This window comes from Phoxinus phoxinus (genome assembly GCF_949152265.1).
Source record: "Phoxinus phoxinus genome assembly, chromosome: 3".
Classification (NCBI taxonomy): domain Eukaryota; kingdom Metazoa; phylum Chordata; class Actinopteri; order Cypriniformes; family Leuciscidae; genus Phoxinus; species Phoxinus phoxinus.
In genome coordinates this window covers 10,538,082-10,554,597 of record NC_136878.1, presented here as the reverse complement: position 1 = coordinate 10,554,597, position 16,516 = coordinate 10,538,082, and the positions used below count along the sequence as shown (strand labels likewise).

At 41.1% G+C, this 16,516-nt stretch overlaps 1 protein-coding gene across 22 annotated transcripts in view; it reads right to left on the bottom strand.

Moving 5' to 3' along the window:
• The window catches only part of fbrsl1 (fibrosin-like 1), a 297,792-nt gene that overhangs the window by 32,465 nt on the left and 248,811 nt on the right, over positions 1 to 16,516 (bottom strand). For all 22 annotated transcript variants that reach the window (XM_079607982.1, XM_079607980.1, XM_079607981.1 and 19 more), the window contains one exon: positions 4,716 to 4,764. In XM_079607982.1, the coding sequence (XP_079464108.1) occupies positions 4,716 to 4,764 (49 nt within the window). The remainder of the gene's footprint in view (positions 1 to 4,715; positions 4,765 to 16,516) is intronic.

The window sequence follows — 16,516 nt, the reverse complement described above, 5'->3', positions numbered from 1 at the left end:
CCATTCTTCCATTTGAGCTGAAGTTGCAGTTCTGTTTCAGAGCCAAGTGGGACCAAACGACATTTATGAAACACTCCGACTCTGAGAGAAATTTTCCTTGTCTAAAACAATTAAATTTAATACACAGTATATACAAAAAACCTTCATAGAGTGGGTGTTCCTTCAAAGTAATTTACATGCTTTACAAATTGGTCAGACAGTTGGATCTTTTCCTGTCTAACTAGCCAGAATAAGTTGCAATATGGACCAGACTTTGAATTAATGGCAATATGTGCGTAAACCAAGAGCCAAAAAGGCAGAGAACAGAAATCAAGCATGAACAATCACCCAAAACAAAGGACAACAGCATTATGTGTTTATTAATATCAAATGACAAGCTTGGCTAAATGACTAGCCACACCACAAAAAGAGCTCGGACAAAACAGCAGTGGAACATTTACACACAATAACAGCTGGACAGGCTTTATCAAACGCATACAAACCCAATTCCACCTGTACATGCGACATTAACCTCCGTAATGACTGGTGGGTTTAATATTAGCTGCTAATCTTGGAATATCCCAAGTCCGTACGCTGGTCCATCCCTGACCGTGACTCCTCGATCTCTGCACTTTCACGATTCAACAGCTGCAAAGCTGATTAGCTGGTCAAGAGGTCAACTTCTATTCATTATTTAATGGGCAAGAGGCCACAAACACTGCAGCGCTAAGGTTAGCAATACATCAGCATTAACCTCAGTAGAGGAGAAGACCCGCATACAAACACACTCATTCTCCACCGTTCCCCCCAAAATCCTTTGACCTCTGCTGGCCTCCACACATTTTTCCCTCCCTCTGTTTTTTCACCCATGCAGGAGAGAAGAGAAGAGAGTGCATTTTATATTCTGAAGGACTGAGGGGAGGGCGTGTGCGAAGGGGGGCTCATCCGCCGAGGCGGAGCAGGGAGCAGACTTTTATTGACATGCAGCAAATAGCGGGTAGGAACAAAGGCCACTCAACGGCTATTGAATCGTGGGCCTGCAGACAGAGTGCTTGATTAGCGATTCGACACGGAGACCCTGAGCCGTGTAGCATATAATGAGTGCTTAGAGAACGACCCTGCGGCTCCCTGGGGACGGTGGAGGGGAGGCAGGGCGGGGGGAGTAGCACCCATCCTCTGCGGAATTGATTCAGCCAAATGCTATCAAGAAAAACAGAGTAAAACGTGTGACGACCAGACGTGTCTCTTAATCCGGAATTACATACGTTACGATAACGGTATGGACTGTAAATATTATTCATAATAAATTAGTTGGGTCAATTTGTTTTCATGTGTTGGCGAGCAGACAGATTTTTGCAACGGTGGATTAACAGAGAAAACCGACGCGTTATCAATTTGATCTTGTGAGGATGTGGCAATGGCTGTTACCCCCCTTCTTTTGTTGCTTTCTCACTCTCTTTCTTTCTTTGTTCTATAGTCCTAATCCACTATGTGTGGGCCGGTAAGTTTAATGGAAACAATTTATTAAGTCCGGCTTAAAATGCCATCTGCTGTTAAGCCTTCCAAAGCCGCTAAGCTCTCAGTTTGGCCCGAAGCTGGCGCTGCTTCTCGCGTACAGTAATACGCTGTTTAAAATGAGCACAACGGGTCAAAATTAATCAGGATTAGCAAACCAGAAATCCACTTCACAAATGGCTTTTCACCACAATCTTCCTTCGCTATCCCAGCATGCCCCCGGTTTGCCTGACAGACCTCACACACAAAATGGGTGCGTCACCGCTTCACTGATGGGTAAAATGAAGAGAAAGAGAGCAACCCCCCTCCCAACTATGCTTAGAGCCTCTAACCTTATTGTGCTCCAGGCAGATGCTGCACACGGTTCTAGGTCCAACAATCACCATATATAGCTCTGCATTAGCTGTACTCTAGACGTAAATAATAAAAGTAAAACAGAGCTATATTTCATATGTGATGGAATGATTGACAGATAGAACGATAGATAGAACCATAGATCGTACAAACAGTAGATAGAATGACAGAACAAAAGTTAGCTAGACTAAACTCAAGAGCGATAGCTAGAAAGAGAACACCACATTGATAGAATGAATGATGGAACTAACGATAGAAAGAATGATCAATCGATAGACAGAATGAACGTTAGACAGTTCTACGAACAATAGAACAGATGAACTAATATACATATATAAGTTATGCGCATGAGTTCACTATGCTTTCATTCAGGGCGAGAAAACCCTGGCACTGCTAGATGGAGAGCAAGCCTCTTATAAAGTTACGAAAAGCACAGCGATTGTGGTAATTATGTAAGAACAGATTACAGTAAAACTAAACAGCTGTTAAGCTGATACGAAACTTGTATGTCACCGCAGTACTTGACTGAGGGCACAAAATCAATCAAATCAAGCACCAGCGTGCACGAAAGCTGTTTACAGAAACAAAGACACATGCATATTTGTGCAAGCAGCACCACATTCATGCTGAGGTATTTGCCTGTAATGCAATTCTCCAACGCAAGACGTGAGCCAAGCGAGTGATCAGTCTGCCAGAAGTTCTCCAGGGCAGACCAATTTGGGGATCAGAGCTGAGCGAGCTTTAGATTGGTCTCGGTGGACGTACTGTAATGGGACACATATGCTCCTATACCCCCAAAATCTAGAATAGCAGTCTGAAGGAATGGTGCATTCCATGGAACAAAGTCTGGACAAACCCACATTCAAAAACGACAACAGGAGAACAAGGGTAATAATACTATACATTCCTTGCCAAGTGCTTTGGATGCTATTGCCAGAAGAGTGATTATGGCAACTGCAAAAGCGAGTGAAAGGCCATGTGACATACTGGAAATTCAAAAATAAACTCAACAACAACCACGATTTCAATTAATTTCAATTAGGAAATAGAACTTTTACTTAGAGTCAAGAATTAAGGTATCTGTAATACAGCCCCAGACATTCTGGAACAGAGAGACAAAGTTTTCCAGGTGATACCTAAAAAAGACCAAACTGGAACTACTGTGATACCACTGGATATGAAAGGTTACGAAGACTGAACTTAAACTACAACGCAGTTTGATGGATATCAAAGGCTATGAAGTCCGAACTCAAAGTATTATGCAACTTCTAGAACATTAAAAGTTAAGAAATCCACACTGGACATATTATGAAACTTAATGGATATCAAAAGTTACAAAGTCTGAACTGGATATCAAAGATTACAATGTCAGTAATTGAACTATCATCAAAGATCATGGATTTCAAAGGTTATGCATCTCTGAAATATCTGTAATCTCGACAGTCTGGGCATCAAATTGCTTGTACGATAATATTTATTTCCTAAATCCACATATTCCCACTCTTGGTTTTGCATTCTTTTCAAATCCTAATCTGGCACTTCCTACCACTTTCTGCTGATCCCTGGAAAAAGTGTGTGCTTGACACACATTAGCAGGATATTAAGGAAGATGTAGTTTGTCTCGCCATCAACCGTAACAGATTAGGGAGCCTGTTATATCAACAACAACAAGCTCTTCTGTTGGCATCTGAAGTGCTCAAGCCATGTGCTCTGATCTACTTTTAAACATGTCTGTTGTTGCACAAGTCTTTTCCTATAGTTATGTCTGGAAGTCATCCAGAGACATGCATAAAAATGACTCTAATATGGAACCCGACAGTAGTCACAAGTTCTACTCTTCCTCTGAGCTCGACTTGTCTCCTCTCACTTCCTCTTTTCTGTGTTTCCAGAGTGGGGGGCAAAAGCTCTCCAAAAGACTCATGCAGGGCATCAGAAGTGTGGCATTAAACTCGACATCTCCTCCGCACTGTGCAACAAACAGAATTCGTTTCACAACTTAGTTCCCCTACAAAACCTGGATGTGGACCAACTAAAAAAAACTTCAAGAGGCGACTTCCTACTGCTCTCAGCTAAACTTAAACTACTGCTGGAAACAGTAAAAAGTAGCTCAAAACCGCATTAGAAGCAAACCTCTATCAGCAGCCACTTGAAAACGGATGAAAACACAATGAAACAAATAAGCACCATTTCACCATTTAACAGTCTCATAGGATTTAAACAGGCTTTTAGCAGGATTACAAGGCATCTGAGATTTGCTGTCTGTCAAAGATGTCTAGAGATGCAAACACTCAACCCAAGCTTCTGATGGCCCAGGACTTACTGCTACCACATTTAGGACCACGTACATCTACATGTGTGCACCCTAACATTTGAGGGGAACCTGAAAAGATGGTCATCTCTTTGACTCACAAGGCCAAAAACCCTTCTAACTAACATTCATGAAAAAAAAAAATGAGAAAAACAGAACAGCACTATTCCGGCAAGAGTAAAGTTACTCTTGTGCATGATGTATGGCTCTGAAAGTGAGCTCAGAGTTGCCTGTGGGAACATATTGCATACTGTCAGGTTTGGGGAGAAAAATATTAACTTCAACACCAATAACCTAGACTATCTGAACTGTGGCCTGGAACAGAGCTTCCAAGAATGGAAAATAAGTGAAACAAGGATTTGGTTGCGTGAGTTTTACTACAGTGCAATTTGCACAATTCAAGTTTCTTGAATATTTATTGACAACCCTGAGGTATTCTTCATTTAAAAACCAGTTTATGAATGGGGTAAAATTTAAAACTAGCCTAGGCTTAATCATGTCTTTAACATCCAATGCAAGAAAAAATGACATTTATATAGCACCCACAACATGCTCTTACCTTTAGGTGCAGTAGGCGAGAAAAGCTTTTCTGATCCTACATCAGATGCCTGAAAAACAGAAGTAAAACACAATTAGACCATGTTTAAGTAAGGTTCCTTTTTAAACAACTGCTCTCCTCCTCCCCTTTTTTGAGGGCGGAAAAGCAACAACATGGCAACAACTGTTGTGCCACGCTAAAGATGGCTACCAACAAATAAAGAATAGAGCAAAAGACGAGGGGAAAGAAAAACAGGAGGGGAATTACATAAAAATCCCAAAGACAAGTAAAACACTGTCCAAATGTTTAGGTGGAGCCAACTTGCGCAATTTTCCACATCCCTGCTCTTAATGATTTAACAAAAGATCACTGATGGATGGTGACATCACAAATCCTATCCGCAGACTACAATAGGAAAACAGTAATCTCCCTACAAAGTGACTTAAGTGCTATGTAGACTAAACATGAGTGTGCTTTTCCTTCCCCTCCATGTAGCAGAACGTGTAGTTTCTGGCAAGCAGCAAGAAAAAGAAAACATGCCATGCTCCTACCAAAACACACAGTCATTGACAGACAGGACGTGGGGCTCTTAACGAAGAAGGAACTCTTAAATTCTTCACACACTATACACAGGGGTGGTAAAGAATGCCAGTACACACATTGCAGCTTTTTCTTAGAATAGAACACTAGTGACAGCTTTTGTACCTTTTCTTCTGAGAGTACATATCTCTTCTTCTGAGATACATATATTACAGCAGATTCAAATGCGCAACAATGTAAAAGAGACCATAACAGAGATATGAGATCAAGATGTGTGCAAAAATACATATTTTGAAAAACAACTGGTGGGTTGTGTGTTGGACATGTTTCTGAGGCTCTTTTCACACAGGAGGTCATGGGTCACTCCGCTGTTGTTTTGTAGGAGCGTTCCTACTTTGTTATAACTATATCAGATGGTGAATCATGATCTGCACTCCTATGGCAGTTGCCACACCATTTCATTTCCTATTTGCATTAAGTTGAGCTGTGAATGCTAAAAAACCCTATTTAAAAACTCATTAGTCCTAAATAATGAAGAAAAAACACTGTTTACATGAATATAAAATATTTATATTTATATTGAAAAATAAATAAATAAAATCACTAGATGTCTACTTGACTTGGACGACTAGTTGACCATCCTGACCCATACCTATCCCATATAAATCTTCACTTGGTATATGATATATATTTATAATCTAATGTTATGTCTATTCATATTTTATCTTGTACAACGGTGTATGTTATGGTAAAAAAAGACAAGCAAGAGGAAAACAGCATTGATGTAGAAATGCTTACATTTGAAAATGTCACTATGACTCATTTTTATAAACAATATACTGGACACATACAGTAGGCCTAGTATGTTCAAATTCTGCAGCATGTTTTGATGAAAATGGACTACAGTTTGTCTATTTGAATCTTGTGTAAGCCAAGTTTCTAGCTGTGTGTTTTTTATTATGTGTATTCAGTCTAATATGCGAAACCTCCTGTGAGACCAGACCCACGGCGTGGCATAATTTCGGAGACCTCCGCTGACGTGAATCCTGGACTACATTAATAAAGAGCTCTATTTCAGCCCCATAATTCACTACGTCAGGGGACTAATTTTTCAGCAAGCGGGATTTTTCACTACACAAGCTCTCTGTGTCTGAGAGCTGGAACACTTTAGCTCACACCCCCGTAGGATTACATGAAAGAAAAGAGGTTCAGATGGAACTGGGCCCGTAGCATATGTATAAGCCTCGGGTTTGGGCAAAGACTGCCGTTAACGTTTGTTCGGCTCATGCCTTTAATGTTGAAAAGAAACTTTCAATACAATGATCCGTCTATGAAAGGTATTTTTTTTGAGAGCTTGAAGCAAGAAAGGAACTGCCAGAGCGTAAAAAATAATAATGGCGGCTGCATTTCACTGTTTGTATTTTTTGCCAGTGAGCTGTTCTACCGAGCAGCCTTTAAACTGTGTCCCTACAGGCCAGAGGTCAAAGATCACCCATAACAAATTCTTTGCACTCTTACGACGCAGGGGGCCCGAGCGGTGATTAAAGGACAGAGCGATCAAAATGAGCAGGAAAAGAGAAAGGACAGAGAGCGGGAGAGAGAAAACAAAGCAAAGTCCCTGCCCGCTGAAGGAAGCAGAGGGGCTATAACCATTTCAAAACGGAGGAAATTGAAGCCACATTGCTGGGAGCCAAACAGCGCTGGCGGGGCCGCAGGAGGCCTGACCCGAGAGGACGTGCGATACTGGATCTGGAGGTAGAGAGGCCAGGCCTGGGACTCTGAGATACCAAAACAGCCCTCAGTTCACTTCTCCCGTTGCACTCATTAACTACAGGCAATGATGCACCTCCTCTGGACCACGACCCGACTCTCACAGGAGCCACAGAGGAAAACAGCCAGAGGAGGAGGAGGTAGGGAGGGAGGGAGTTAGACAAATAAAAGGGTCATGGTCATGTGTTGAGACATGCTGCCTACAGCTGTAAAGTGCCACTGGAAGAAGGAACAGGAAAGGGAAGACAGGGCGGCGAGGTCGGTTTAATTCCAGCAAAAGGGTGCTAAGCCGTAAAAATAAACAATCACAACAGTCAGAGTTCAGGCTACACCAAACACATAAACATTATACTGCTTCTTCTAATGCTCCACAACAAGCCAATGAAAGCAGTCTACATAAAAAAACACCTTTGGGAAGTTGATATATTCTGTGGTGTGACATTACACTCCCATCCAGAACTATAGACAGCATTTAAACATCAAATCTTTTGAAAAAATGCATGCAGTTTTTATGACCTCAGTAATTGTATGGAAAATATATGGAATATCTGTACATCTGCCACACCACAGGACCAAAAAGCACTCTAAAAATGCTTTATGGACAAACCCAACCATTGGAATTAAAAAATGTGTTAAAAAAAATTAGACCAATGGTTGGGTTTGTCAATATTTCACCCAGCCATGGGTTAAAACAACCCAGCAACCCAAACTAGAAATCAAAATCAATATGCAGGTGCAAAAGGTGAAATATGCAAAAAATTACATCACATTTCATAAATTTTTAGATGTCACTGTGAAAAAAAAAAAAAAAAACATTACCATGGAATCAACATGGAATTCCTATCAAATAGAATTCAATGGGATATTGGGGTTGGTACAATTTATTTTTGTTTTTGAAAGAATCCTTTTATACTCAGCAAGGTGGCATTTATTTGATCAATAATACAGTAATATTGTGAAAACTGTTTTCTATTTGAATATATTTTAAAAAGCAATGTATTCCTGTGATGGCAAAGCTGACTTTTCAGCATCATTATTCCTTTCTTCAGCCCAATGATTCTTCAGAAATCATTCTAATATGCTGATTTGTAGTGCAAGAAACATTTCTTCATCAACTGTTGAAAACAGTTGTGCTGCCTAACATTTTTGTGGAAACTATGATAAATAATATTTCAGGATTCTTCGATAAATAGACCATTCAAAAGAACATTATAAATGTCTTTATTTTCACTTTGGATCAATTGAATGTGTCCCTGTGAAAAAAACAAAAAACTTTAATCTTTTGACCGGTAATGTAATTCAAAAGAAATTCATATTATACTGCTAGTTTCTAGTGGTTAAATACAAATAATTGAATAAGTCCACCTCAAACTCGATGAATATAACCAAAATTGAATACTGTATAAAGTCCACTGAAATGCATAATAGAACCAACAAAATAATAAGACAACTGATTGTTTCCTCCTCTGTTCCGCCCACCCCACGCCCCTCCGCTCATCTCATGGGTTCAGTGCCAGGAGAGGGTGGCACAGCGCAGCCACTGGAGGCTTCAGAGGAAGCTATGGCACTGACGTGATGTCATGCTGCCAGGGGCAGGCAGGCGGGCCAGATGGCATCAATTATCAGAGAGGAAGAGAAAAAGAGGGTCAGCCTGGCCTGAAGAGAGCTGACACGGAGTCCTCTGATTAACCTGACAACAACCGGATGACCTCTACAACAAACACAGGTTTTAGCATGTGGATCATGCCTGGGATTTATCATTGTCTCTCCAAACTCCTCCTCTCTCTCTACCATCAGTAATCATTCCTCACCCATCTTCTTGCTTCGGTCTCTCTCCCTCTCTCTCTTAAATGGCAGGATGATGTCCAGAACCTTACAGGCTTCAATTTTCTAACTGTTTATGTAACATCATGTTGAAGAGGGAAAGCAAAGGGCTGATAAACATCTCAGTCATCACCCTCTTAAAAACCCACAAGAGCCACATCAACCTCAACATTTTGCTTGTTTGTTTTTGTTGAGTATGAAATGTGTGTGCTGATGTGGTACACGATTGTGGATAAGATACTGTGGATGTCTGTTATACTATGTATTATGCAGAATCATATAAATGTAGGTGTTTGTGTGCTTTTATTGTTCAGAAGCTTCTCAAAGTATCAACTTTGTCTCAGACGTTGTGGGGGATGGAATATTCATCCCACTCTCTCTATATATGTATATATAAAATTATTAGTTGTTAATTATTCAGCAAGTTCCCCAGGATAGCGTGATCATGTGCGTTTACCAGCCAATGCACCAATGCAGTCATCCAGGCATACAGGTTCCTGCTAATGAAACTCCAAATTAATTATCTTCACTGTGTTTGTCCTTCTCTCTCCCATTTCCCTCCCTCTCTCTCTCTCCTCCTCTCGCTGCTCTGCTTAATGACCTCCTACATACTCGTTTATCATGAGCTCTGCTACATCTCTCCCCCTGCGCTCTCATCCTATCAGCCGCAGCGCAGACCGCCTCCAGTCAGAACAGGTGTGTGTGTGAGAGAGTGATTACAGCTCTCTGCCCTCTCCACTCCACAGGAGAGTGACACACACACACAAACTCCCACACCAGCGCATTAGACATGCATCTGCACCTAAAGCATCATTAAGATGATAATGTATTCCACTGGGTGACCGTGCAAAATGCAGTCCTACCCACAAGTCTGTGCTGCTCGCCGCGAGCGCCACATTCCACGTCAGCCGCGATTGGCCAAGGGTGTGGAACGATTCCTCCATTGAACTCTCGCTTGGCAACAACACGACGAGAACCTGCAGCGGAATCACAGCACAGCTCCTGTGGTTTGCATATCTAAAACTCCTGTATCCTACTCGCTCTGATCTCTCTTCATTTATCTTTCTGTAGTAATCTTCCTTATCCAGTGTCTTCCTTTTTTACATCTTTCTCGCTATAATTGAATCTCTTTATTTCATTCACACATTTTTCTTTCTTACTTTTTTTAATCATCTTCCTCTGCTTTTGAGCATTCACAGGTTGTTAACATAGCAGCAGGTTGGTGCGAAATACAAATTAGAAAGCTATCCGGCGAGCGAAGGGCAAAGTGAGATCACAGGCGAGGAAAAGAGAGAAATGGAAATACAGAGAGAGAGAGAGCGAGAGAGAGAGAGAGAGGTAAAGATGTGTCGCATAGTAACACTAAAGTCAAACAGCGAGACAGAGTCACAAATCAGCACAGTTGTTGTTGCCTCCAGGGCCCGACACATGGCCAGGCATAAACACATGATGAGAAACCCGGTAAAAAGCAAAGAAAAACCATGGAAGAAACTTAAGCGCCTTCATTCACATAGTAGACCGCTCCAAAACCTAGTGAGCTGCCTAAATAGGGATCACTGATACATTTCCAATGCAGAACGCAATGAGTAGAGATCGACTGATTATGATATGCCAATAATGTCTCAGTTAATTTTTTAAAAATAATAATAAAAACAACAAGCAAACAAAAACCGCACAATGATTTGATCATTTTTGTCTTTTAATACAATAACAAAATAATAAAATCAATATGCAAATATGAATGTTTCCCATGTAGGCAGGAGACACGTTAAGGCAAGCTCACACTACATGATCTGTGGTCGCAGACGAAAACAACGAAAACCCTGATGTGGCCAAATCAGTGCTCGTTAAAAAAATCTTGCGTGAATTTCTAGCGCGATTTTGTAAAAAAACGTTGTTCGCTGTTGGTCGGGACAGCCTCTTGACGTCTAGGTTGTGTTGTGTAGTATGCACACTGCTAAGACAAGACAACGACAGATGACAAGACGCCTTGTTGTGTAGTGTGAGCCCCACAGCGGTTCAGGCTTACAGTCCTCTAGTGTGTGCTTGCCCTTAGCCCACTAGGTTCAGGAACAGAGCTAACATATCCCTACCAAAACATTAATTCAGCAACTTGGTGGGCTGAAAAAGCAGCATGACAAATTATCATCTTATTTCTAAAAGCGCTTTTCACAATATTATCTCAAAGCAGCTTTACAATGATCTGTGACCTCTGGTAAGTAAACCAAGGGCATACAAAGCCAGGAGAGTGAAGCCAGTCAAAATTAAATTCCGGTACAAACCAACTACTTGTGCTACGCCTGCTTTCTTGAAAGCAATGTTCCCATGCTCCTGGGTGACAGACAGTAGCCACACAGGGGCTGTCACGGGTACAGGCTCTCACAGGCCTCCTCGTCTTTAATGTGAAAGCAGGGGAAGATAAAACGTGGCTTATCGGCAAAGGAATCAGAGCCTGTTCTTTAGTAGACACACTGCAGATACAGATCTTAGTCCAGGGTTTCTTTCTCCTGCCAACACATGTGAGATAAGGAGAGTAGCAAAGAAAGAGAGCGAGAAAGAGATAAACAAGCTTCCATTCTGGCTAACCGGACACTTCTATTAGATGGTTATGTTATTCAATCTTACGCGACTCAAGTAGCCTAATATCTAAAACTCGAACCGAGAAATATATCAACTAAAATTAGGCTATCAGAACGAATAGTTTCGCATATAGTGCAAATCTACGTGTTAATCGAGTAGCCACAAGGGGGTGCTACAGGGTAGTTAAAAATATATTTCACGAGATATTTTTTTGAACGTTAAAATGAACTTAAGGTATTTATTAACTATCACATTTATTACATATTAATTATGTAAATAAAGGCTACCTTGTGACAAAACATTTAAAATATTTCTTAAAAGAAGTGGTTGTAAAAGATAGAGATCAAGTACTTATTGAACGGCATACGAGAGCGACATACTGAACGCACTGTACTTCAATCTCTCACAGCCTCATTTCCATTCATGTCAAATTAAGTATGACGTACTCTGACTAAGGTCTACGGCACAGATCACTAATTAAACGCATCCGATTCTTGCGAGACAGCTTGAAGCGCTATTCAGCGGCGTCCTTGTTCACCTTGTTTTCTTCAATGAGAACAACGTCTGAGTCATTCACTACCTCGGGCAAGTATGAAGGAGAGCAGAGGAGAGTTGCTTTTTCTTTGCAGATCTGCTTCGCTACAAGGGAAACCCATCCAGGCACATTGAATAATTCATAAATGATAAAGGGTTTATGCCCCTTGCTGGGCCTTCATGTGCAGTAGGTAGAAGAAAGAAAAGGATGTTGAGGATTGTTCAGGTCTTGTTAGACAGGGATCACAGCGGTCTGACTGCGAGGTAGAGCCAGGCCTGCTCTGCCAAGCACTGACGCCTTTAATGAGAGGAAAAAATGCAAAGCAAGACGCCCTGCTTTCATCTAACCGTGATGCCATGTGAATCTTACATGAATCATCCCCTTGTAGCGCAAACGCACAGTCGGCCAAAATAAGCAGGCATCCTAACCTGAATCAAGGGTGCATTCAGAAGCAAAACACTCCCAGAGCAGCACATTGCACTCTTGTAAGTGAGAGGTCTTGCTGAGTAGGGCACACTGTGGCCTTCGCACCCTAGATCCATTTGACTTCTGACCTTTCATGTGCTGCCCTCACTCACACTGCATGAACTGGAACTGCTTGAAATAAAGTGGTTGGAGAATCTTGTAAATTAGGGCTGCACGATATATAGAAATAAAACTGATTATTGCGATATGGCTTAGTGCGATTGTCAAATTGCACAAGCTGCAATTTAGGTAGATATATGTGCTACCGGTTTCAGAATGAAGCGTGTCATTTACACACATGTAGTTTGTGATACAGTAGCTGCGTTTGCGTAGACCCTAATAATCGGATTGTAATTGGACTACTAGCACAGTCGGAAAACCAAAAAAGTCACATGCCAATCTGACCAGAAATCAAAGAAAAGATGCAATTTAGGAGAATAATATGCACAATCAACAGGAAACACAAAAAGAAAAAGAAAAATCAATTCCAATTTAAAGCTTGTGACCTATACGCGCACATCAACCCGATCACTTTATTTAACGTTCATGTAAACTGCGTTCGGATTCATCAATTGATTGATTCGAAGAAAAGGCGTCCATGTCAATGTAGCTAGTGTTCTCAGAATGGCTACTGTGAATAAAGCCATGGTGAGAAAAAAAAAAAAAAAAACGCACTTCACTTTGGAAACAGCAACCTGTTAAAAAAAAAAGCTTGATGGTATACCGTTTGAAAATGAAGAAATTACGATGTAAATATTAGAATTGTAATTTTACTATTTTTTTATGTATTTTTTTATTTTTGAATACAGCAGTATTATTACAACATATTTCTTTTTTTATATATATATATTAATTAGTAGACAATACAATTCTTATTATTTTATACTGAATTGGTCAAAAACCGTGTGAATGTGACCTATGAAAACTCAAGTGGAAAGAAATGTTTACATTCTGTTCACGTTATGGTAAATCCAAGTATGATTTTTTTTTTAGTTTTTCCCAATTCGTTCAGCCCTAAAAGGATTTTGTACTTTAAAAAAAGTCTTGAGTTAATAAAAAAATGTTTTATGCAGATGCACTCCCAAACGAAATCACCCCAAATCATACTAGAATGATTATTTCCTTCCAAATAGACACATCTAGTATTTTCTTCATATCGCAATATACATCACAGAAAATTAAAATATTGCCATGTCAGCTTTTTCCAATATCTAGCAGCCCAACTGTAAGTACATCAAAGCAGACCAGGCACTTCCAGGATTCGTGTGGACAGTGGACACTGCAGGAAGTTGTAGGTGAAAGAGAAGGAAATGAAAAGGCAAAGGCAGGGGGAGGTAGAAACTGACAGCGTGCCAAAGACTAATCCCCCAACCCCTCGCTGCACAAACAGACACGGAATGTCCTATATAAAGGAAGCTCACAGTTGAGCTGGGCTCCTGTTGGGAAGGGACGCGCAACATTAAGTGGAATTTACTTTTAAAGCGGACACCCCTGCTCGTGTTACCGTGTGCTGTAACGCTATCCCTGTGCCACGGCCTCTCGCGGGTCAACCCAGCTCTGCTCACGCCTTTAAAATCACCTCGCAAGCTCCGCTGTCCTTAAAATAGAGGGACGAGAAGGATGAGGACAGAGACACCTGCTCCTCATTTAAGAGATAGTTCATCCAAACATGGAACTTCTCTGATCATTTACTCATCATCATGTTGGTCTAAATCTACATGAGTTTCTGTCTTCTCTTCAACTCTAAATTTTATTCAAAATATATTTATTGTTGAATAAATACAAACTAAAACACAATGAAAGTGAATGGTACCTTCTTTATGTACAAAAGTATATATTATTTTTTTTTCGTTTTTTGTAAATAATAATTTGACATATTATCATTATTTACTATTCAAAGAACCCTTGTTTCTACCCGCAACTGTACTTGTAAAACTTTGTCTTGTGAAGAACCTGGTGACTATTTTATCGTCCATGTTTGGAATACATAGTGTCCTATAGCGTTCCAGCCAAGCGTGCCGCACAATCCCTGAAAAGTGAAGCCAAAACGTCTTGATTGCCCCCCCGGTGGCTGGTCCTAGTATAGGTCATAAACCCTGCCTCCCTGTGATATTCAACGGGTACATGAGACCAACTAAACAATTAAATTACACCTCAAATATCTTTTTTTCCAAAGGTTTCTGTCATTTGCTGTCGTTTTTATCACGCTGATGTAAGTTCAAGAGCCTGTTTTTAAAATAAGTTTGTTTTTAGTTAGTTACGTGATGCTATAAAAACGGTGGTGTAACGTCATGATTAACAGCTGTGATTGACAGGTCCACTGAGAAGTAGCCTAGTCGCTGAAGCACCAACGGACTTTTTTTCGGGATCTTCGGAGGACTGACGAGATAGTATTTACTTTATTTTAGCAAGCCTCTTGTCGTACTGCAATCAACAGACATCAAAATTGGAGCAGAACGGAGCAGACATAGGCCACTTAAAAAAGTGCAGGGAGAGTGCATTCTGCGAGAGTGAGGGCTGGGCGTTGATTTCCCGGCTTTACTTCCTGCTCACTACTGCGCAGGTCTGGTCCCGAGATCGCTACTGCGCAGGCTCAAGTCCCAAGATGTCAGTGGCATATCGTGACACTTGGAGCTTCAGTTCTCACCAATGGAAAAGAGCGAAGGGGCGTCGTCCATCTTTTTTTACAGTCTATGGTTCTAGCCCACCAACATGGGTTCTAGCCCATCTTTATGGCCTAACTGATGTCTTTATTCACTGCTAGGAAACTTGACTAGAGGACACAGTTCAAGCACGCTGGATAGCCAGTTTATGGAAGGAAGTTTCAGAAGGCTCGCAGCAGCTGTCCCAGGCATGTCACATTTATCTAACGCTAACCCCGGCACATTGTGCAGAGCTTCTTTGATCACCCCGGCCCCAGATGTGCATCGTATGACGGCTCAAGGTGTATAAATAAACACCCAAGAAACTTCCTGTGACGAGCTCTAGCCATGCAAACCCAGCGAGATACACTCGTCGTGACAAAACGTTACACCCTGTCCGTTTATCATCAACCCGACAACTGTGCTAACCTTGTGAGAGAGATTATGGCTCTGGCTTTCACACTTACCGTTTAAACCTCACCCATGCACATACCAGCGACTGAGTCAACCTTGTGACAAAAGGCCCCCAGTGGGGTTTTCAATTACATTCAAACTATTCTGCGCAGAACTTGCGTCACTTGGACCAATGTTAGGCAATGTAAGGCAAAGAGAGGGTTTAAGCACAATAGATATGTAAAGAAGTGAATTGTTTTATCAGATAGCACTGTGTTTACAACATAAAACATGTAGGAAGTCAATGCTGTTGGCTCCACTACGCCAAAGTCAGCAAAGGTAAACTGACAGCGAATTGGGAATAACAATTACATACTTTGTAAATCACTGTGTACATATTTGTTCATATTGTTACAGCCCTTTGTGCTAAATAAATACCTGGTAATTAGAGGGATGTACAATGAAGTGTAATCTACACAGGCTAACACACACACTGTGTAAACCAGCTGAACAACACACCAGGGCCTCCTCCAACCGCAAAAAGGAAGACATATCTTATTTCAACAAAAACCCTTATTAGCTTTGAGACATTTTGTGAGGACTTCACTGAAAAGATATTGATATCAGTTGGAACGAACACTGCCAATTAGCACCTGTATGCTGTACGAATTTCTGGAAAAATGCAATAAAGGCTTCGGAAAGAGCGTGCTGACGAGGGCATGTGTGGGCGCGGTTGAATTACAAGAGTCCCCGGTGGAAGAAAATTAAAAGTTGCACCGGATGCCAAGAAAGCAATGCATAAAGTTGTTCACTTTGGATTAAAATATAATGAAGCAAGTAAATGCATCTTTGTCTGACATGCTACACTTTCAATTATTCATGTGGAAAGGGAGAGAGAGAGGAAAACAACAACTGGCAAACAGATTCCCCAGGGTGTTCAGCCCATATACTAGGAGGCACATGATGGCAAGGATGAATTTCTGTCTCTCTGCCTGTTAAAAGCTTTAATAGTCCTTGCGAGGCTCACAGCACCAGCTCTTTCTAGTAAGGATGCATCAATATTACATTTACTG